The sequence below is a fragment of the Aphis gossypii genome, chromosome 3 (genome assembly GCF_020184175.1).
Source record: "Aphis gossypii isolate Hap1 chromosome 3, ASM2018417v2, whole genome shotgun sequence".
Taxonomy (NCBI): domain Eukaryota; kingdom Metazoa; phylum Arthropoda; class Insecta; order Hemiptera; family Aphididae; genus Aphis; species Aphis gossypii.
The window spans coordinates 10,980,360-11,004,943 of NC_065532.1; the positions used below are offsets into that span (position 1 = coordinate 10,980,360).

The 24,584-nt window shown below is 28.4% G+C and overlaps 3 protein-coding genes across 5 annotated transcripts; 2 read left to right on the forward strand and 1 right to left on the reverse strand.

The window, feature by feature from the left end:
• The first annotated feature begins 2,702 nt into the window (after positions 1 to 2,702).
• LOC114122499 (uncharacterized) lies at positions 2,703 to 4,392 on the forward strand. Its single transcript, XM_050204991.1, has 4 exons — positions 2,703 to 3,330; positions 3,436 to 3,515; positions 3,638 to 3,781; positions 3,861 to 4,392. Exons 1-4 carry the CDS (start codon positions 3,275 to 3,277, stop codon positions 4,388 to 4,390), a joined length of 810 nt encoding a protein of 269 aa, XP_050060948.1. The 5' UTR covers positions 2,703 to 3,274; the 3' UTR covers positions 4,391 to 4,392.
• Positions 4,393 to 10,799: 6,407 nt separating this feature from the next.
• On the forward strand, positions 10,800 to 13,215 carry LOC126551490 (uncharacterized). The gene is made up of 2 exons (XM_050204990.1): positions 10,800 to 10,865; positions 11,256 to 13,215. Exon 2 carries the CDS (start codon positions 12,007 to 12,009, stop codon positions 13,027 to 13,029), a length of 1,023 nt encoding a protein of 340 aa, XP_050060947.1. The 5' UTR covers positions 10,800 to 10,865; positions 11,256 to 12,006; the 3' UTR covers positions 13,030 to 13,215.
• Positions 13,216 to 17,149: 3,934 nt separating this feature from the next.
• LOC114120599 (uncharacterized) lies at positions 17,150 to 23,584 on the reverse strand. 3 transcript variants are annotated; one of them, XM_050204989.1, is made up of 7 exons: positions 22,458 to 23,567; positions 22,194 to 22,393; positions 21,915 to 22,086; positions 21,365 to 21,573; positions 19,688 to 19,930; positions 18,675 to 18,820; positions 17,150 to 17,300 (listed from the first exon to the last, which is right to left on the reverse strand). In XM_050204989.1, the coding sequence occupies exons 1-7, from the start codon at positions 22,530 to 22,532 to the stop codon at positions 17,293 to 17,295; spliced, it is 1,053 nt and encodes a 350-aa protein (XP_050060946.1). In that variant the 5' UTR covers positions 22,533 to 23,567; the 3' UTR covers positions 17,150 to 17,292. The 3 variants fall into 3 exon arrangements, 2 of the variants coding, with proteins under 2 accessions (XP_050060946.1, XP_027838355.1); XR_003592130.2 differs by lacking the exon at positions 17,150 to 17,300 and adding an exon at positions 18,935 to 19,078 and having other exon boundaries at positions 18,678 to 18,820; positions 22,458 to 23,584; XM_027982554.2 differs by lacking the exon at positions 17,150 to 17,300 and having other exon boundaries at positions 17,523 to 18,820; positions 22,458 to 23,563.
• Positions 23,585 to 24,584: the final 1,000 nt, after the last annotated feature.

Below are 24,584 nucleotides of genomic sequence, written 5' to 3' on the forward strand. Positions count from 1 at the left end.
AAAATTTATTTAGTGAAAATGGTAGTTGAATGTCTAGCTATCAGTCATCATAATATATGATGTAAATCGATGTCCGAAAGTTAAATCCATAATTTTCATACCTCCTAATGTCAAAGTTCAGAATATATCAGATGTTGTTTTTGATATGTAGGAAACTATATAAAACATATCAAATGTCATAAAAATTGAAAACATAAAAATTCAAAATGTACTCCATTAACGCGTTGTAGTACTACACTTTATATTATACTAATAATAATCGTAATAATATGGTATTAAAAAAAAATCGTAGACGTATGTATTTTATCGTATAAGAGAAAGCAATAGCTTTAATTTTCAAAATTCAAATTAAAAAATCAAAAAATAACTTGAAAAGAATGCAATAAATTTAGAGCGTTCGCGGGTGGCCGTGTATATCAAATCGCCACAGTAGGATATCGATTATAATATGTATTATGAAGTAAAATTAAAATTGGCATTAGTTACAATGAATACAACAATAAGTATTTGAGTTGACTTTTCTACAATTTTAATTTATTTTTTTATTTTTTATTGTAGGTATTTGAAATATTTGAAATTTGAATTCAGAATAATTTTGAAACGCAAAAGAATTACACGATAGAATAGAAATTAAGTATTTGAGGGGGGTCTAGCAATCAGTCATCACCTAAAGTAAATCTTTGTAATATGTACTTTTAAATACATCATCATTTACATAATAAATTGTAAAATAATGTAATAATACATTATGTGCATCATTAAAGACATTTTTTCCATATTATACGTTTTTCAATTTTAATTTAAAAATTGTTTTGAAATTTTAAAATTACATAAGGTTTATATCACACGTGATAAATATAAAAACAGGGTAGGTAAATATTTAACCCATCTTTGAAATCCTTTATTGTACCAATATTTTACATAATTGACCAGTGTCGTGTATTCGTTATATAGTCAGTATTATTAATATATGTGAAGGAAAGATAAATAAAATAAAGAATATTAACAACAAACACAAAATAATCGTTTGATAATTATAATTTATAGCTCAGCATTAATGAAATATAATAAGTTGTTAAATAAAAATTAGACAATTTATTGTAATAAATGTATTGGTTTATTCAGGACCAATTTAAAAGCAATAATGCTTTGTAAGTGTAAATATGAATGAGTGTGTATAATGTTCAGATAACTGGTTTACATTAAACCAGCATTTTAAGCATAACGTCTCATAATATATAAGCTAAAAAAAAATACAGTAGTACAAAAAAAACATGGTGCTTAGATGACAGATGTTGTATATTGTGCAATTGCATCTTATTATTATACGTATTTGTGTCTATGATATCGGTGTTCTAATACATAATATATGTATTTAAGGGGTTCAATGAGGTATTGGTTTTCTACGAATACAAAATATATACCTAATAAGCAAAATTTATAAATACTTTCGCATATTTAAAGTTGTACGTATTTAACAATAATACGCCGGCTGTGGAAGTGAAGGCGTATAGTAATGATGGGTACCTACACTAATAATTAATAAATACTAATTTTGTATTGAGTATAACGAATTTACCAACAATAAATAGATTTACAATTCGTCAAATCGAAATCTTATCGACGATAAGATAGTATTACTATACCCAAAGATTAACTCTAACACAGCCGCCGTTGACGTCCAATTAATATCGGACTGCGAAGATGACAATAATATATTATATTATATAAACATAATATAAACGCCGCGTAAAAATAAAATCGGAATCTCCTTTTTTTTTTTAATGTTTAATAACAATTGCATTTCATCGGTGTGCAAAAACTCGAGATAAACCTGTACGTATATAATACAAACACGAAAAACACGTCGAAAATCGGTATTGAATAACCAATCCGCCTAAATTATATAATTACCCATGTATACAATATTGCCGAGTTCAAAAAATAATAAATATACATAAATAGCGTATAGGTAGTAAATATATGGGAAACTATAAAATATATAATATTCCAGTAATATACGTAGGTATGTATAATAATATATTATTAAACGGTGTTTAACTCTCGACAATCAAACGAAAAAACGAAAAAAAATGCAAAAAACCGAGAGCGTCCGGGCGGCCGTGCGTTTTAAAGCGCCACCGTCGAATCGACGACGTAACCGCCGGAGCGGGATTCGAATCTGCCTACCCTAGCACGGGGATCTAACGCCTATACCTATCGACTACAGTTTGAGATAGGAAACCGAGTCGAACGTCGAGCTCTTAAGCCGTTTCCGAACCGCAGAGAACACCGCATTAATCGCATCGATTCGCAGTCTCCGTCCTTAACGATCGTAAAAGAAGAATCGCCGTCGTTATCGTATGTACGACGACTATTTAACAGACGCGCGCGCTATTCCGACGTACCTCTCGCGGTTCGAAAATCAAACACAAACGCCCGTCGTAAAGACCAATAACGTTTATGTCGCGGAAACCGAAACGCGTACATGAGAATCTCCGTGTTTAAAATACGCGTACGATCAAATATCGAGTCTCCGTATTATATTACGCACGGGTACGATGAACAGTAATATATTTTACGCGTAAACCCGCTCCGAGCTCACAAGAGCGCGCGTCGTTATAGACCAATGCATGAGACAACAGCATTAAGATAATATTATTATCGTTTTAAAGACGTTCACTGTCGAGCTACAATAATAAAATACGTATTTAAGACGGGAAAAGGTCGAGAAACGGAAAAAAGGTAGAAAAAAACGTATCGAAACGGAGCGGCGGCGGCGGACGACGTTTTCGAAAACGGCGCGGCGGAACGGAATTTTGTGATGGTAATTGTCTATAATACGGGTGGCGCGGCGCCGGCGGAAAGACGAACCGCTTCACGCTTTATTATATAAGGAGATTCTGAGTACAATTTACGTGTGCATTTTATGCACTCACTTTTGATACCATGGTCATAGTCAACTTTGAGATAAGGTCAAGTATATCCACTCTTTTTTTTTTAATTTATCGAAAAAAAAATCATAAAACACAGTACGTAGCTTTTCGTGTGTCATACTGTGTTTTATCAATGTTAACTGAAATAATTTATTTTGAAACCAAAATATATCAAACAGTTTGTGGTCGTGTGGCATGTGCATTCTATTTTAAAATACAATTTTGCTTATAAGTATTATAACCAATAATATACCTATGCTATAATTTAAATTATACCTATGTCGAACGGGTTGTATTGTTATATTAACTTTTATTAATATAAAGTATTATTAATTGTTATGGAAGACCACACTTATTCATTGTCAGCTGCACCGTTAACACAGAGTGATGAAGAGTAAGTAAATCATAAATCATAATTAATATAGTTATTTTAAAATAATATTTTATATACAGGGATTATATTATATTATGGGAGTTCTAAATAAATCATATTTTACAGTGTTATTATTATGGCAGACAGTCCAGAAAAGGCATGTACAATGCTGACTCAGCCAGATGAAGCTGCCTCAGGTTTTACATGTAATTAAGATGACAGTTATATTTTATTAAATTATATTATTATTATATTGCCATACTAACTCACAATGGCACAATAATATAAAAGGTACCTACATTAAGATAATACTTTTTTTTTTTAATAGCAAAGAATACTCTAAGTATTTTTGAAAATTTATTTGATGAAGATATTGTATACTCCTCTGATTGTGACGATATGGATAAAGATCCCAATTATATTCCCCTTACTAATTTGGAGACTCCTGTTGATCCGTTATGTACAGCTGAAGGTATTTTTCTAATTTTTATTTTCTAAACTTATAGAGGTAATTATTGATGGTCCTAATAAGTTCTCTTTTATGGTAATAGTTGAAACACATCACAATACTGGTCATAGAAATCAAGAAATTACATTAAGAAAACGTAGGATGTCAACCAATGAAAAGTATACTCGACAAGTCAAGATCAAAGAAGCTCAAAACAAAAAACAAATTGACAAACACCCTATTATACTAAAAACTTGTGATGGTAAGTGTAAGAAACAATGTCCTCTGTTGAGTGATGAGCATCAAAAGGAAATTTGGTTAAACTATTGGAAGTTAAGCTATTCAGACCGTCGGAAATATTTGTCAAAATGTGTAACTTTGGTCCATATAAAGCGAAGAAGAGTTTCAACTAATGATAATAATAGTTTAAAAAAAAATAAAAGTCGTGTTTATTCATTGACCCATCCTGAGTTGAAAGTTGAAATATCAATTTGCAAGAAAACATTTTTACAAACCCTCGGGTACACAAATGACTCAGTAATAACTGAGTTGGTAGCAGCCATGGAAAGGGATTCATGTGGGCAGTATGTGACAGAGAATAGAGGTAGATCCAGAGCTGACATTATTGATTGAAATATAATTATAAAACATATCGTCGCCCTTGTGCCTAAAGTGACCAAGTGCAAAAAGTGACCAAGTGAAATAACATGTTTAAATGTCTTATTTTGTCCCTATTAATATACGAAAAAAGTGACCAAGTGATATCTTTATTAGTTTTGGAACCACTGAATACTTAATTTTGACTAACCGACATCTCAATATAATTCTTACGTGTAAAAATTGACTATGTCACTTGGTCATTTGTTGCAAATTCGTTATAGTAACGCTTTTGACCAAGTGATGAGTTGATCACTTTATGTATAATTATAAAACTATTTTATTTTCTACATGGTCATACTGTTATATCACATTATCAGCGGTATTATCTTTATCATTAAAACGAAAAATATTACAAAATACAAATTATATTTAATAGTTATATAAACGGTAGTTTAAGTTTTTTAGTTTGAGATTAATTTTATTACCTATAATATAAAGTTGTTAGTTCCTATAAACTATAATGAACATTCGCAGTAGCCGTTGTCGAAAAATCGTTTCTTTGTCTATGAATACTAATGCTGGTGAGTAACATTTTTAAGGTTTTACATTCTTAGTAATGTGTATAATATATCACAAAACAATTTATGTGTGTTTTAGAGTTTATGAACAGATCATCTACTTCATATTATAATGATGAAAAAACTATTATTTCTGCTAGCGATGTTAGCAGCGATGAATACAATGACAGTAGTGACGAATGGCTGCCATTTAATAGTAAAAAAGGTAATGAAATTGAAACAGATAGTGATAACTCTTTTAATAGGTAACAGTTATACTAAGTTAACACAATTTGGTGACTTATTTCAAGAAGAAAATATAATAATTGATGAAACAGAAATTAAATTGGTTATAAAAGAGATTTTAGATAAAATTGAAAATGATAATGCAATAATTTTTGAAGAAAACACTTTACCGGAAAGTGATGTGCCATTATGTAGGTGGAGAAGAGGTGATAAAATGAAATGGAAAAAAACTATAAGTGCAAAAGAAAAAAAGTTATCTAAGACACCCAAAATAGTAGATTGTACAAATTGTAAATTTAAATGTTCCTTAAATTTTGATGAAGATTACAGAATAAAACTTTGTTCATACTTTTGGACTTTGGAATATAATCGGCAAAAGGATTATATTTTATCGTGTGTTACCCAAAAACCAGTTAAACGCCATGTTTCAGAACAAGTGAGAAAGGCAAAAGAATTTTCTAAAATGTATACATTTAGCTTAAACTCATTAATGAAAGTCTGTGTGTGCAAACAATTTTTTTTAAAAACCTTGGCAATAAGTCATGGTCCAGTCAATAAAGCGTTTGAAGGAGTTGGATCTGAAAATGGAATGTTTATAAAAAATGATAACAGAGGTAAAACACCAGCAACAAATAAAACTCCCTCTGATGTAATTTATGAAATAAAATCTCACATTGAAAAATTTCCAACTATCGAGTCTCATTATTGCAGAGCAACGACTAAACGCAAATATTTAGATCCTACACTTTCAATAGCTAAGATGTATGAGCTATATCTACAAGATTGTAAATCAAGAGAACTGGACAGTAAATATTTTGTTTGTTTAACAGTATATCGAAATATTTTTTGTAAGAATTATAATTTAGACTTTTATAAGCCCAAGAAAGATCAATGCTTACAATGTGAAACATATAAGAAGTTATGCAAACCACAAGAAGAACAAATCATCAATAACTATGAAAATCATATTCGCAGGCGAGATGAATCTTTTTCAGCTAAACAATTGGACAAGGAAAAAGCTTCTAATAACAATAATTTTTGTAGCGCAACCTTTGATCTATAAAGTGTTTTACAAATCCCAAGCTCTGATGTGTCTAGTATGTATTATAGTAGAAAAATATGCACCTATAACTTAACATTGTACGAGGCTGCGTCCCCCAACCGTGCTTTTTGTTTTTTGTGGACGGAACTTAATGGACAAAAGGGAAGCTCAGAAATTGGTACTGCCGTATATAAATGGATTCAACAGCTCTCTGAAAATATAACAGAAATATCCTTGTATTCCGATACATGCAGTGGTCAAAATCGAAACCAATTTGTAGCAGCTTTATTTCTATATATTGTCACTCATTCAAGGATTGAAATTATAACACACAATTTTATGAAAAGTGGCCATTCCTACATGGAAGTAGACAGCATGCATAGCACTATAGAATCAGCCAAAAAAAATGTTCCCGTTTACACTATGCAGGATTGGCTAACTATTTGTTCTTGCTCGTTCAAATAGACACAATAAAAAATGTTTCAACTATACAGTGCAAGAACTGAAGTACACAGATTTTTTGGATTTAAAAAGCTTAGCAAATATTATAATGAAAAATCGTTCCTTGGATATACAAGGTAATAAAGTAAACTGGTTGAAGATTAAAGTTTTAAAGTATGAAAAAAATATGAGTGGCGTTATTCAGTTCAAATATAATTATTCTGATAAGGAGTTTAATATTATACGTATTAGTGGAAGGGGTAGGCCAATTAAATTTCCTGATCATTTGAAAAACTTGTATGACAAACCCCTACTAATATCTGCAATCAAAAAAAAATGATTTAAAGAAATTATGTAAGACTCAAAGCTATACCAGAAGAATTCCACGAATGGTATAAAAGTTTACCATCATGTTCCAAAAAGAAAGAAACTGTGATAGTAACTGAATCTGAAAATGATTCTAATTAATGACTGAGTAATATTATTCTAAATAGGTACTGTTAAGTTTATTAAGTAATTAATTTTAATTTAGTTTTTCATAAAGATATTTTTTTTTATCGATAATTTATAAATTTTAATCTTTATTTTCAAATAATTAATTAATTTATTTTAAAAGTGATTTAAAAGATATTAATATTTTATTTACTGTTTTTTGTTATTTAATTACTAAGGTTGTTATTTTATTTTATAATATTATGATGTCTTCACATAAAATTAACAAGTTATGTTATGTTTCTCATGTTAACTATATTGCAACAATTAAGTAAAAATAAAAGTTTGTTTTAAAAGTGATATTATAACATTATTATAATATTATTATTAATTGTTTATTTCTAGTTATTTGAAAGATATTAATATTTTATTTACTGTTTTTTATTATGTAATAATAAGGTTGTTATTTTATTTTATAATATTATTATAATGTCTTTACATAAAGTTAACAAGTATGTTGACTATTTTGCAAAAATGTAGTAAAAATAAGTTTGTTGTTTGAATTATGTTTATGTATAAAAATTATTTTAATATTAATGCATTAATTCTCATTTAAAACAATAAAAAACTAATGACCAACTGACCAAGTATATTATACTTGTGACTTGGTCACTTTTTAACAAAAAATTAAGTTAGTTATTTATAATTTAGTTATCATAGTAATAATTATTGAGTAAAAGTAGTATACTGCAATGTTAAGTATAATATTGCGGTTTTATTGGTATCAAGTTTATAAACATTGGTTAAATTCTCGATTTTTAAGTAAGTGCTCAACATTAAAAGTGTCATTACTCAAAACTAGAAAAAACACTTGGTCACTTTAGGCACGAGGGCGACGATATTGAGTTGTACCATCCCTGTATAAGTCACTATAGACGACATAATGCACCTAATGTTCGTTATTTACCTCGTGAGTTGACTATAAAGGATATGTTTAAAGATTTTTCGTCCAAATTCCACAAGTACTGTGACATTGAAACATATAGAACAACATTAAAAAGACAGAATGTATCACTTAATCAACCTAAAGCCGATGACTGTGAAGACTGTTTTAATTTTGTTGCTGATCCAGACAATGTAAACCAGGCGACAAATTCAGTTTTAGAACTTCATAAAACTACCTAAAGCTAATAAAGCAAATGCTGAATACAAAAAAGATTCTCAAGAAGAAGAGAATTATGAAACTAGACATTATTCAATGGATCCACAAAAAGTGATACTCTTACCATACTTGCCTTATATCAAAGCATCATATTTCACTAGTAGATTGGTAGTATTTAATAAGACTTTTGCCACAATTAAAAAAGGAAGCTTATTCACAAGCTATTGTGTTTTGTGGCATGAAGCTATAAATGGCCGAAAAGCAGAAAATATAATTAATTCCATCTTAAAAGTAATTAGCAAAGAGCGAGATGTAACCAAATTCATATTTTGGGCAGATAACTGTACAGTCCAAAATAAAAATTGGACATTATACTCATCTTTAGTAACAGCAGTGAATCAAACTTTTGGGCCTAATGAAATAATTATCAAATATCTGACCAAGGGCCATACTCATATGAGTGCAGATGGGATACATGGCAATATTGAATCTAAAATAAGAAGGAAAGGTAAAGTATATGACTTTGATGACCTAATTGACAATATAACAGAATGTAGAGCAAAAGTTCAAGTATTAAGACTAGAAACATTTTACCAATGGAAATCCAAAAAAAGCAGGTGATCAATTAACTCATTTTAAATTAACTAACATTGTCATGGTGCGATTTGTGAAAGGATCATTTAGCTTTGAATATAAAACTGATTTTGAAGAGGATTTAACTGAATTAGATTTTATACAGAAGAGTGCATTAAAGAATATGGTTAATTACCCAGATAACCAAGAAGGTCAACGAGGTATAAAAATTTCTAAAAAAAAAGAAATTATTAAAGCTCTTGTACCATTGTTATGGGCTATGAGATATCTATAAGATATCTACAAGATACCAAGGCTAAGTTAGTATGACCATGCCTCGAGTCGAGGGTAATGCGGATGCTACTATGACCATGACACGTGTGGGATAGTAAGCGCACCAATAATTATAGTGCACTAATGATGCATTTGAGATGTTAGTGCACATTCTCAAATTCGTGTAAGAATTTGCAACAACAACTACAAGGACACCTGGTTTCACCCAGAAGGCGGCAACTCGACGTAAACAAGAGACGCACCACAATATATAAGGGAGCCCGAAGACCAGCAACGGCAGATGTACCAAAGCTATCAACAACTGAGCACTTTCACGACACTCAGCCACTTATTTTGTTTGTTACATGTATTTTATTTATATGCAATAAAGACATATTTCGTTATTAAGTTTAACTTTCATTCAAATAAACCATTTGGATTCAAATCTGATACTGGCACACAACACCATTCATGCCTGATAATCGAAAATTATTTTGGCAAACATTACCAGAATCAGAAAATTCATTAGACCTGATCAATGAAGAAGAGTATTAAGTTTTCTAATTCTATCATTACTATTATTATTACGTTGTCTTTGTCTTTTTACTTAATGTTTTTTATGAATGTGTTTGGTAAAAAAATTGTATCAAATAATTTAATGAAATTTTATGTTTTCTAAATTTTTAATCATAACTCATTATTATGTTGTTTTTACTTTTGTATTTTTGTTATTTAAAATGTTAATAATGAATATCGTCAGCCTATTTAGCAAACGGCGTAACTCCAAAAAATTCAAATTCTATGTTTTTATATAATTCAATAGAAAAAAAAAATGCGCGTCGATTGGTATCATAATAGTAATATTTAAGAGTATTTTTTTTCATGAAACCGGTGATAATTGATAAGCATTAGTCGTAACTCCGATGTACAAAAAAAATATTATCTACAGAAACTGGCGTATCTCCATAACAACGTGACAACGTCGTTGTATTTAAATTTAATATGTTAAAAATCTAAATTTTATCCTTGTTAAATCATAATATTTTATGAACAGTTTTCTTTTATATTTTATACTTTGATTTAATACATTATACTATAAGAAACAAGATGACATCCAGAACAAAAAAACTTTTAGAAATGGCTAGAAGTGTTGCTACACCATACAATATTATAAATTATCCTAAGTTGACACGGAAAAAGACAAGTGTGTAAAATAAAAAGTTTGATTATATTATATAAATATAAAATATTTTATTTTATTTTATTCCATAAATACGTAGTATAAATTCAAAATAGGTAGGTATATTATACTTTTTAATTTTGTTTTAGATGTTATTAAAAATAAAAACAGAGATGTTGGAAATAATTTCGATATTGACAAATATATTAGTGAACAGCTAGACATTTTAAATTATGATGTTATTGAAAATAATAATATGGTTCCATTTGCTTTCGAAAATTCAAATGAATATAATATGAATAATGATAAAATCTCTACAGAAAATGTTAGTTATATTGAAAATCAAAATGAGTTTACAGAGAGTACAGGAACCTCAGGTTTGAATTTTAAAATTAATGTTTAGTAGGTATAGTTATTATGTTTTTAAATATTATTTTTCACTGTAGGTAGTAATAATGATGATATTATTGAAAATAATTTTATGGTTCCATTTGCTTTAGAAAATTTAAATGAATATAATATGAATAATGATAAAATCTCTACAGAAAATGTTAGTTATATTGAAAATCAAAATGAGTTAACAGAGAGTACAGAAACCTCAGGTTTGAATTTTAAAATTAATGTTTAGTAGGTATAGTTATTATGTTTTTAAATATTATTTTTCACTGTAGGTAGTAATAATCATGATATTATTGAAAATAATTACATGGTTCCATTTACTTTAGACAATTTAAATGAATTCACAAATAATGATAATAATATTGATTCTATAGAAAATCAAAATGAGTTTACAGAAACCTCAGGTTTGAATTTTAAAATTAATGTTTAGTAGATATAGTTATTATGTTTTTAAATATTATTTTTCACTATAGGTAGTAATAATGATGATATTATTGAAAATAATTATATGGTTCCATTTGCTTTAGAAAATTTAAATGAATGCATGAATAACGATAATAATAATGATTCTACAGAAAATGTTAGTAATATAGAAAATCAGTTGGCAGTACGTACAAGAAAAAAAAGATCTAACCCAAAAAATTTTATTATAACATAAATAAAAAAAATAAATTGAATGGCAAAGAATATTATGGTCAGAAAAAAACAAATGGTGTATGGTCATACAATATACACAAACCTGCAAAAGTTTTGAAATGTGTTTGCAACTGTAAAGTAAGCTCAAAAAACAGTAAATTGAAATGTAAAGAAGTTAAAGAAGAGGAACGGTTGAAAATATTTGAAGAATTTTGGGAATTGTCAAAAAATGAGAAACAACTATACATTAAAAACTATACAAAAAAAAATCCAACTCTAAGGCTTAGAGGTACAATAACTCCTTCAAGAAGAAGTTCATCTATCCAATACTATTTACAAACAGCTGATGATAGGGTAAGAGTTTGTAAAGTACTGTTTTTAAATACAATTGGAATTAGTGAAAAAGTTTGTTTAAAAATTCTCAGTCATAAAGACAGCAATAATTCAACTTCTGATAATGATATTGATGATAATTTTAACACCACAGAAAATGCTTTAAACATTTCAAATAGTCAACGAAGTACTAAAACCACTGTATCAGAGAAAAAAAGTTTTCTTTACAAATTTTTAAACACTTTGCCTAAATTAGAAAGCCATTATTGTAGAGCTAGTACATCCAAATTATACTTAGAACCAAATTGGACTTCAAAAACTGAATTGTATAATTTTTATTGTAATGATTATTGCACCACTCATAAAACTACACCAATGAGCAGCTATGTATTTGATAAAGTTATAGAAGAACAAAATATTGGATTGTTTCAACCTAAAAAAGATGCCTGTGATATTTGTACAGCCTATGATACAGGAAATTTATCTCAAGAAGAAAAAGAAACACATGACAGTATGAAAAAAGAGGCAAGGATGGAAAAAGAAAAGGACAAAATGTCAGAAAATGAAATCTTTACTATGGATCTGCAATCTGTCCTCTTATGTCCAAAATCAAATGTTTCTTCACTTTATTATAAAACAAAACTTATAGTACATAATTTTACAGTTTATGATTTGAAAAGAAAAAATGGATTCTGTTTTCTATGGAATGAAACTGAAGGCGGGTTATCTTCCAATGAGTTTAGTTCTATTATAATTTATTTTTTACAAAAATATGTTATAAACTCAAATACTGGAAATTTGAATTCTATTATACTATACAGTGATGGCTGTACTTATCAAAATAGGAACACTACTTTATCTAATGCATTACTTAACTTATCAATTAACTCAAATGTGACTATAATACAAAAGTTCCTTCAACGTGGCCATACACAAATGGAGGTTGATAGCATGCATTCTACTATTGAAAGAAAAGTAAGAAACAGAAAAATAAATGTACCCGCAGACTATATTTCAATTTGCAAATCAGCTTGTATAAAAAGTCCTTATACAGTAGAATATTTAACACATGATTTCTTTAAGTCATTCTCTTCCATAACTTTCTGTAAATCCATTCGACCTGGAAATAAGAAAGGAGATCCTATTGTGACAAATTTAAAAGCTATCAAATATGAACCTGACAGACAAATCAAATATAAATTGAGATTTACTGAAGAAGATTGGAGTACTCTTAAACTTAAAAACAGCAAACAGATTGCAGTTAAATTTGATGAACTACCTCAATTACACAATGATAGACTGAAGATAAAAAAAGAAAAATATGAGCATCTTCAACAACTAAAATTAACTATGGAAAAAGACTATCATGCGTTTTTTGATAATTTACCTAAAGAGTAAAGATATTTTGGCAAAACGATTACTATTATTATTATCATTTTTAATTTGTTATAATGTTACTTAGATATTTTATTTAAAAAGGAAAAATATTTTATTTGTTTGTTATTTTTAGTTTCTTTTATTTAATTTGTATAATGTTATTATTATCAAGGTTATTACTTTTATCACTATACTTTACTAACATTTATTTTATATTACACTTTAATATTTTATACTATGATTATTAATAGTAATACTGTTTATCAATATTGATTAATATTCTTTATAATTTGTTGTTATTTAGGTTAAGAAGTTGTAAAATTTCTAATAAATACAAATTCAAAATAAATCAAGTAATAATAATATAATTTATAATTTTTTAGATATAAATTAACTTATATTGTTCTCAAAATTATTTTTGAAGATCATAAAATAAAATAATTCTTAACTATAAAAAAAAGACATTTTAGTAGAAACAGACGTAAGTCCGAAAAATAGAATTGGACGTATCTCCAAAAATAACTGTTTTAGGAGAAACAGACGTAAGTCCAAAAAATAGAATGGGTCGTATCTCCAAAAATGTAACTATTATAAAAGCAATAGACGTATGTCCACAAAAAAATGTTATTTATAACATACATTTAACTCTATTACTTCTTAAATATCAACTACTAATGAAGTAATACTAAAAAATATTTGTTTAGTCAAAATTAGTTAACAGGAATTAATTAAACGTTTTTTTCTTCTACTGTAAAATTTGGTGTTTTGGAGTTACGCCGTTTGCTAAATAGGCTGACGATATATTTGTTTAAATAACACATTTTTCCACTTTACACAAGGCCTTTTATGTTCTGAGGAAAATTATTGATAAATTAAATATTCAATACCTCATGGTACCTACCTTAAAATAAAAATTGCTTACAAATGAACGCCATCTATACGAAATGAGTAGCAACTTCACTAATCTGCTTCTCTTGAACAATTTTGTGAAATGCACAATATACTGTGTTTTATGATTAGACAGCCGTGATATTAGAGTTGATTAGCGGTGACGGTGTGGTTGCCCCGGAACGACCATCGCTTAACGTGAAATCGTCTGAGGGTGTAGCGACCTCGTGGATTTCGGGATTGATGAATCGTGGATAGTCGATTTGAATTCGACACTGGGCGACATAAGCTCGAAACGCGAACTCCGGCCGCGAAAGTATTGTGGGCCGTCGCGTACTCGCGTGTGCATGGTATAATATGCCAACAAACAGCGTGAACACGTGGATATCGCGGCGGAACTCCCGGCCTAATGACGGACGGGCGTCAAAAAAAACCAAGAGTTCGCGATTTTGGCGCAGGCGGCAACAAGAAACGATTCGTGTGGGTGCTGACGACGCAACACGAACAAACGATCACCACAAAACGGTTCGGACGCACATAAACCAAAACGGTGTTGTTGACGGCGACGTCGCCGGATCGTAAACTCGTTCCGTAGACAAATAAAAACGAACGACGAGAGCGACGGTGACGGCGGGGACGTCGGCTGACTCGGCTGGACGCTCGGCTGCGGCGAGACCGTCCCCACTCCGGTGGTGCAAAGGTTGATCTTACGGTGCGCCCCAGAGCAGCAAACGTCGCGACACGAGACGCAACGATGAACGAAACAAACATCGCGCGCAAAACAGCATACTGAATGACGTGTACCCAACAACTGAAATACGTGTTTTATTATTACCTAACTCTATGGCCAACGGTAATGACTTCTGAGGGTTTTTCACTTCTTCGCCAGACGCAGCTTATACAATCAAACACTACACACCCATAGAAGCAAGTATCCGCCCCTTGCAGTGCTCCCTGCAGACCGTACGGCCAAAAGCCACCTTCTCCTGCCCAGCTGGGTACTTCAGCTTTCGGTAGTGACCAATTCTTGAAAACGACTGTGGCCCGGGAAAACGAAAATCGATATAAGTTATACAAGTCACTAAATTCTGTTAACAGCAAATCGTCTAAATAAATAAAGTTTACTGTGAAATGATCCACCAACGATGACTATGACCATGATTGCAAAATTCAACAACGTGAATAAGTTAAAATGATCAATCATTTGTTATATAATTTTATATCTAAATAATAACTAATATTATTACTTGTGGCTAATAAATTTAAGTATTGCGAATTAATACCTACCTATATTTATCTAGATTTGTAGTTATATTTTATAACTTTATAAGGTTATTCATACAGAAGCAATTTTTTTAAAACTAATTTGAGCATACGAATAATTAAACATAATTTTAAGTTATTTGTTTAAATATTAGTTACATTTAAAACTATAATAAATATAGCGAATAATATTTAGTTTACCATACATATCTTGATAGGTCACTTATTTTATACTACAAAATGTACTAAATGACAACAATAATTTGTCTTAATATCAAAATTGTACATATTTCAAATATCTTCTCATTCGTTACAATTAAATTACTAGTTTTAAAATTGATAGTCTTTCAAAAATAAACAATTTTCTTTTAAATTTAGTTTACCTCACATAATATCTTGATGGCTCCCTTATTTTAATGAACTAAAATTTACTAAATGATTACAATTTGTATTATTGTATTATTGCGCCCCATTAAATGACATTTATGTTTTAGAACACAGTAACACACTTTAACTATAACCTATCCTAACATTGAATATATACATGAATTTGAACCTTTAAGGGATTATATAGAAACAAATTAATACTCTTGACAATAACTAGTATTGTTTTAAAACTACTGCTGCGTGCCAATACCAGAGTTCGAATCCAAAGTGTTATTTTAAATGAAAGTTACAACAAATAATATAAGAACAATACTAACTAATATAAGAACAAATAATGTGTTTATTGAATCCCGGACGAAAAGTCCGGGGACAAAAAGTCCAGGGACAAAAAGTCCGGAATGAAAAAAGTTGGACTAAAAATCCGGGTTCATTTTTTGATTGCCGGACAAAAAGTCCGAGTACATTTTTACTGTCGGACAAAAAGTCCGAAAATATAAAATTGTCTATAATGTCTATATGTATTATATAAATGTAATATTATATTATATAGTCAGTTCATATATAATTAATATTTATTTTAAAAATGTAATTGTTGTACCTACTTTTATTATATTATTGTATTTTTTTTTATATTTTATTACTTCTTATTATTTCTTATACCTAAAATATAACGGAAATCCACTGTACACTGAAAGAAATTCATATATGAAAACAAAAAAAAATAGTTTCGTAGGTAGGTAGATACGAATATGGCTATATCTATCTTATGTTTATCGCGGCAGTATGTCTACAGTTTATCTACCATAAGATTTAAGATTATATCTACATACTACAATAAGTAATAACGATAATCAATGTTATTACCACGATCTCATCGATATAATCGATTTCATGAGGAACGTAGCGGGCTTGAATTATAAATTGAATTTGTCACTTAGTCAGTGTATCCCGAGACGCTAAAATAGCATTACATGATATGGAACCCCCAAGAAAAAAAAAACATGGATCAGAAAAAAATGTAAAATTACAATATTTATGTACGATGTTTGTTAATAACGAGTTAACAATACCAGAATTCTTAAATATAGAATTGGTCATTGCTTAAGAAAACGAAATGTAGAATAAATTATTATTGTTATTATAAATGTAGACTAGATTTTTTAAAACGTATAACTTTTTTTTTAAATATTATTATTGTAATGACATCGACAATCATTTCTTAGGGAAACGTATTGTATATAGGTATCAAATTATTATTATTATTATTATTGTATAGGCAAACGTAATGTATATAATATTTAAATAATTTTTTCTGTGTTGGTAATCGTAGAAATAATAAAATATAAAAAATAATTTTAATATTTTTGTTATTTTGTATTTTCGGACTTTTTGTCTGACAGTAAAAATGTACTCGGACTTTTTGTCCGGCAATCAAAAAATGAATCCAGACTTTTTGTCCAACTTTTTTCATACTGGACTTTTTGTCCGTGGACTTTTTGTCCCCGGACTTTTTGACCGTTTACCGTGTTTATTATGTATAAATGAAATACATGTTACTGATACAAAAGTGGTTGAGTGTTGTGAAGGTGCTCAGGTCTCTGCGGCTATGGTACATCTGCCGTTGCTGCTCTTTGGCATCCCTTATATATGGTTTGACACTTGTTACATCAACCCGTAGCCTTCTGGGTGAACGCCATGTATCCTTGTACTTTTTATTGCAAACGAGTGTCTTCATTCGATAATGTACTACAATACTACGTTATTATTACAATGTGAAAATATGTCATTGAGAAGTAGGTGCAACCACACTCGTTAGTACATTCTAATTTGCACATCTATTATACCTCGTGCCATGATCACTGTAGTAGCGTTATGGTCATGCTAACAGAATCTAAATCTTTAAAATTCATCGTATGTGCACTGCACAGTTATAATTAAATCTGACATTAATGATTAATTAATAATAAAAAGTATAATGTTAGTATAATTATTTACTTTTATTAACACATTAAAATCCTTCACCTTAATAATCATTACAATTTAAAAAAATAAAATAAAATAAATCTGTAGTGTGAAGGTAATTTATGGACAACACGGGTACATCTACTTTAGAAGTAGCTAATCCATCGAACGAGACGTCTATAGACTTGAGTTTGGATGTATATTAAATAAAATTAGGGAAGTCCTAGTAAATGTCCTAACCCCACTGAAAGCCCAAGAGAACTCTCTGATCTTTTTGGAAGCCCAAGTGAACGCAATAGAGCGAATATAGAAAACGACTTTACTAGAATCTTAAGTTTAGATAATAAGAAAGTTACTCGTAGCAAGGTCACTGCAGTTTAATTAGGCCACACAATCTAACCTACCGAGTTAACATTCAAACGAAGACCACGTGTAAAGAAAATGGTTACCATAAAATTGGAAGAATCATTTAAGCTTATACCTTTGTGTACGGGTGAAGATGACATATATCCATTCATAAATGCATGCGATATGGCAGTAAATTTGATTAAGGTGAAATGCGCACCAACTTAGGTTAAATATATAACAACTAGGTTATCTGGTAGACTATTAGAAATGATAAAATATAAAAATGGAATAAAATATTTGAAAAAAATATAAATATAATATAAATAATATAACAATAAAAAAATTATATAATAATTATAAATTATTATTGTTATTATTATTATATAATAATATAATATAATATAAATATCCACTTTTATAACTAAGTGGATATATATTAAGATTTATTTATCGGATGCTTTTAAAGATAAGACAACTGCTTCAAGTTTACAAATACAATTAAAATCCATTAAGGTATTCAGGTACTTCATATAAATTGTTTACTAGGACAGTTAACTATAAATGAAACACGAAAAATTAATTTGAGAGGCATATAGATAAGGAGATAATACATGTTTTTGTTTTTGAACAATAATTTTCTATACTGATGAAATGTATGTTATGTAGGTAATAATATTTATAGAATAATAAAATTATAGAATAAATGTGAAAAAAAACGATTAAACAAAAAATATAAAATATAGAAACTGATAAAAATAATTTTCTTATATGACATTATGATATGCATATATTCCAAACTTCAATGGTCAATTACTTACGACCATAAGCATAAACTCCAAGATCTTTATCATTGGCAAAACGTTTTGCCGCTAATTGGAATGCAATGTTCATCGCATAAATTACTTTTGCATTATCGTGTTCAGGAGTTATTGTCATTGCGCCTCTGAATCTTCCACATTTCCCTCTATTCGAATAAACAATAATTCAAAAAATCAAAAGAAAAATATAAAATGATTAAATAGATGAATTTTATCATGTGTATTTCGACATGAATAAACAAAAAAAAAAAGAAATTTACTTATTCTATATCATAGGTGTTTAATAAGTTTGAAAATTCTTAATAATTTTAAGCATATTAAACCATATATTTCCATGAGCGATAGAAATTCAAATGGTGATGACTGATAACATTAGATATTTTATCGTAAAATAAAGATTTCTCCTGTAAAAATGATTATACATTTTATATTTTTATAATACTATACTGCAGAGAGATTAAATATTTGTTAATATTTTTTTATTATTATAATTAATGTTGCTAAAATTACTATGCATAGTCAAATAGTTAGAAAAATTCTAAAACTTTGAATAGAAATTTAAAAATATCGAAAATACATAAACAAAATTGTTTGATAGTCATGCATTTTAGTTTTGGCCTTATAAGATAAAATTTATAATAATTTTTATTTTTTGAATTTTAAATATACACACATACATAATATATTAATCGTACTTTTTTATCGCGTATACTATTATTTTATGCAGAAAATACGATTTTAAAATTTTTTAAAATAAATATAAACAACCTATTTACTCCTCAATGAACCTATTCACTCAGTAAGTTACTAAAAATAATAATGTATGGTATCATAATATTTATTATAAAATATGTGCAATATTCTTGGCATAAACTAGTTTAACATATAGAACTACCTATACTATAATAGATAAACTAAATATTATATGTATAGTCATATAGAAGAAACTAAATGCACAAAATTATTATTATGTATTTCTACATTATAATAATGTAAAAATTAGATGTACACACCTTAACTGCATTGGAACATCTTTTAAATCATCCACCAAGTACTCAGTGATGATATAGTGTCTATTTAAATGTCTATAATCTTCACATTGCACATCATATCCAATATTTTCCCAGTGATCATTATTTTGTTCAGCCCATGCAGCAAAATTGGCAATCAAGAACTCCATATGATCAATAAACGGTTGATCTTTAGGACATTTATTCGAAACAGCTAACAATACACATTTTTCTGCGGATTTCCATCTATAAAAAAAATATATGGTTACCATTACACTATAAAACTAACGTTATAACTATTAACTACAAAGATTACTATGGGTAATAAATTGGAATATTATGATTAAAGTAAATGATACTAAGAACATTACTCCTATAATACAATATAATAGTGAACAATACGGCACCTAATGAACAGCAGAACTTGATCTCGCTTTTGTTTAATTTTGTTTTTAAAAAACGCAGAGTAAGAGTAATATTATTATATTAGGTCCTCGTCTGGTTCACCAAACACGTTGGTTAGCCTGTATAATACTGCCAGAGTTCAAGGGCGTCATTTCAATGTTTTTTTTTGGTACGCATAAATATTGAGCAGGCCACTGTTTATTTTTTTCTTGACATATTTGACATTATTCATACTTTAGTAGTATAATAATAATTATTAACACAATTAAAATAAAGTAAAATGACATAATACAAGCCGTAAGCTGTGCAAAAGCTATAAATGTCTAAATTAAATACAAATTGAAACTTCAACAGTCAAATTAAATAAAAACAATTAACAATATAAAGCAATACAATAGATATGCACAGATTAAAATCAGTAAAATTTGTGGTTACTAGTAATAATCATACAACGGTTGTTTTGTGATTATAAAGATGGGATCAATCAATCAATTATCAACTTTCATAATATTTAGGTACATATTAATTTATTATTTTAATATAATTATATAAATATAATTTTTTTTTTTGTGATGTGGCCGGGCGGGTCATATACATGTGCCTTGCGGGCCAAAAATTACAATTTAGAATTTTAGGTAGGTACGCAAATGTATACCCTGCGTACCGCAAATGACGCCCCTACCAGAGTCGTTTTTAAATTTATTCATTAGTACAAAGTACTCATAGATATTTAATTATTAAGTGTCTAATTACTTAATTTTGTGATTGTGCGTTTTTTAATTTGTTTTAAATGAATTAAAATAAACTGTCACCACAGTGCATTTATTCTATTAAAAAATTATAAAGTGTTTATTTTACTCAAATACTTATTTAATAAATATAATGAAAGAATAAATACCTAAAAATAAAAAATAACAAAATGTATTGGTGTTTATTAAATAGTTTTTCATATTATCTTTAACATTTTCAAAAGAATATAAAGGAGAATAAGTATTTGTAGATTTTTTAATGAACAATAACATCACATTTTAAATGTTTTAGGTTGTTTACAAAACAACACTTTAATTATAATATAATGGTGCTTATAAAGATAAGGTAAAGCAGAGCGTTTTTATAGGTTTATAGTTTACATAATTACATCTTATGACCAACACGTGTCTATAAATTTTAAATTATGAAAGTGATTTAAAATTGTAGACTATTTTAATTATAAATAATAATATAGCTAAATCATATTAATGGTTACATATTACATTTACATATATGTATACTAACCCGTCAATATTGATTTCATTGAGTTCCATTTCTCCTACGTATTCTTTTAAACTATAATAAACATTGCGACCTGGTGTGGGAATGAAAGCCTTATATTTGTTTCCATAGTTATTTTTCCAATAAAAATTTGATATTTCCGGGGGAGGAATTTGTATCACTTCGTGTAACAAACAGTTGGCTTCAAACTTTTTCAAATATCTTTCAACGCTCTAAAACATTATAAACATTTAACATTTTTTAACTATTACATAGTGAGTAGTGACATATTTTGTGGCATAGGTACCATTTTTAAATAAATATTAATAAAATTTAATATTTCCGTAAAATATATCGCGAGTGTATACGATGCGAATAAATTATTCTTACTAACTATTGGCTTTTAATTTATCTATACAAATGAATAAACAACACTTAATGTTTAGAATTTGTATCAGTTTTCTTCTAGAGTGGGGTATTAATGGTATTATTAATCGTATATCACTATATAGTACTAGGCGCTAGTATCGTACTCTCGTAAAAATTTTAAAAATAAAGATTCACATTGACTTACTAATGACGATGTTGTATTATACTTTACAGCATGATGGTTAACAGTTTTTGTCCGATTCCTCATGAAATGATTGTGCATTGATTTCATCAGTTTGTTCAGCTTGTTAGAAATTACTTGATCCTCCGCCTGATCTGTTATTGCTATATGTGTTGTACATTCAGCATGCTCCCATCTGTAAAATTATTATTTTATTATAATAAAAAAAATAACTGTAGAGTTATTTTACCTAAATTATTTAATTATATTCAAAGTAAATATTAACAGAATATAATATATCACCTGTACCTGGAATCAATATTTTCAATGTTTTTAGTTTTATAATGTTCTATTGTCCAATAATCCGTACATTCTTCGACATCAACATCTGATTTTATGGTGAAAATTTCATTTCCTTTTCTATATTTCATTTTATTTTTTATATTTAACGACATTTTCTGATCCTTAAATAATTCCAATATTTTTTCTTGATAAGAAGCATACTATAAAAGAATAATTAAATTATAGTTTTAATCTCTCCATATGTTATGAATTTATAACACCCACCTTTTTCGTTTTTTTCATCGGAGTTTTCTTTTTTTTTACATATTCATTATCGCTACTGAGTGAATAGCAAGACATTCTTATTTAAAATATTTTAATTTAATTAAAAAAATTAGAAAATGATGACGTGTGAGAAAACTTTAGACGTAAAGGTACTGTATAGACTCGTTGCAGTATGTATACTGAAAAATACGCTTTAATATCGATGCGAGCGACGCGTAGTCCTTCTGCTCCCCTTCTTTTAGATAAGACTATAAAGTCGTTTTTACGAGGTTATAATTAGTATAAAAAAGAATGAATATGTATTATATGATAACATAAAACAAAATGTATTCAGTGTTGCGCAGTAGCAATTTGCGCGGTTCGCATAATAAAAAAAAAAAACGTAGTAGCCACTGACGGATAATAACAGAAAACCTAGTTGTTCTATTGAAATGCTATGCTAATTTTTGATAATCCATCGGTCAGCTCTACAGGGCAAACGGCTGATCATATTAAGTCGTATAAGATATCAATCGATCAGAAATATTGTGCAAATGAAAACAGATGAACTCGCAAGCAGATCGGTTAGATGGCTTATAAGTTATGACCAAAAATGTCCAAGTACTTTAAAGACCGATTTTTCGTATGCAACGAAAATACGATAAAATATGATGTGTCCCAGCTGTAGCGGCCACGACGTACGACGATTCACGACTCCGACGGCTCGGTCTCTCGGCTGTCGGAGAGATATGTTTTTACAACAAGTGTTAATAGAAGGTGATGTAAATTGTGGTGCGTGTAAAAGAGTGGCAAGTCATGTACAGAAAATAAGAACAATTAATAATCGCCAATATTTGTATTTTTAAATCCAGTTTTGAAACAATTTTAATATTAAAACAAACAATCTTGTATAATTAATTCATTACTTGCGGCAATAATTAAGGTCGATGACATATGCTCTTAGTCCTGTAATTTTCTATCATGGTCCATCTACGACTCAATCACACTATTCATAAATTATTACACATAATAATAAATGGATTAGATGCAACGATATGTCTATAACTATTGAACGCTGGCGGAAACGATGTTTACATTATATAGTTTTAGGAAAAAAACTAGTTACTATAGTGAAAATGTAAGATATAATAACAGGAGGCCAACGATATTACTGGATTATTATAATATATAAAGTCAAATAAAATGGCGACTTTTTTTATTTTAGCTGATATCACACCAAAAACACTTCGTTATATAACCATGTGTAAAAAATTAAATAAAAAAAATGTATTAAAGATTAAATCTTTAAAAGACGTTATATCACATAGAAACTAAATAAAATGACATTTTATAATATTACAAATACCTATGACGTCAAGTAAGATCAATTGTAAAGTTAAATACCTACTTAGTTAACATAATATTGTTTATAAATTATTAATTACGAAAAATACTGTAGTGGTTACTTATTTGTATTTATTTAAGTTACCTACTCGTCCTGCTAAGTAGTTAAACAAGTTGTTTTCAAACATTTCAACTATTTATTTATTTGTAAAATTGTAAATGCAAGTAAATTTAATATTATAACCTTGTCATAATACAAATAAAATTTAATTTATACAAATAATATCAATAATAACTAATGAGAATAAATAAAAATGTTAAACTCAATATGATAACAAAATGACTTAATATAATACATTTTATTTAAAATGAACGTATCCGTATAAAATTAATTCATACAACAATTTCATCGACAAATTTTATGTCTATGTACATCATTTCGATTTAAACTAATCTTAGAAACATAAACCTTAAAAATGCCACCTTCCACTTGAATAATATCTCCTCTATGCGATCTATATAATCATAATTATTGAACATGAAAAACCGTGATAACTAAATTTTTTTCACAATCTTATGAATTTAATAAAGCAATCCTAATTCCATGGTTATAGTCCGTTATACATTTGAAGCAAGTTATACACACGTATATGTGCAATAACTAAACATTTTACACCCGTTTTAAATAATTGTTCCTAGTTTTGAATACTTTAAAGTTTAAATTAAATATTTCCTTCAAAAGACACAAAATATTATTTTATCGTTAAATAATTAATCATGTATGCAATGCATTTAGATTAGGTT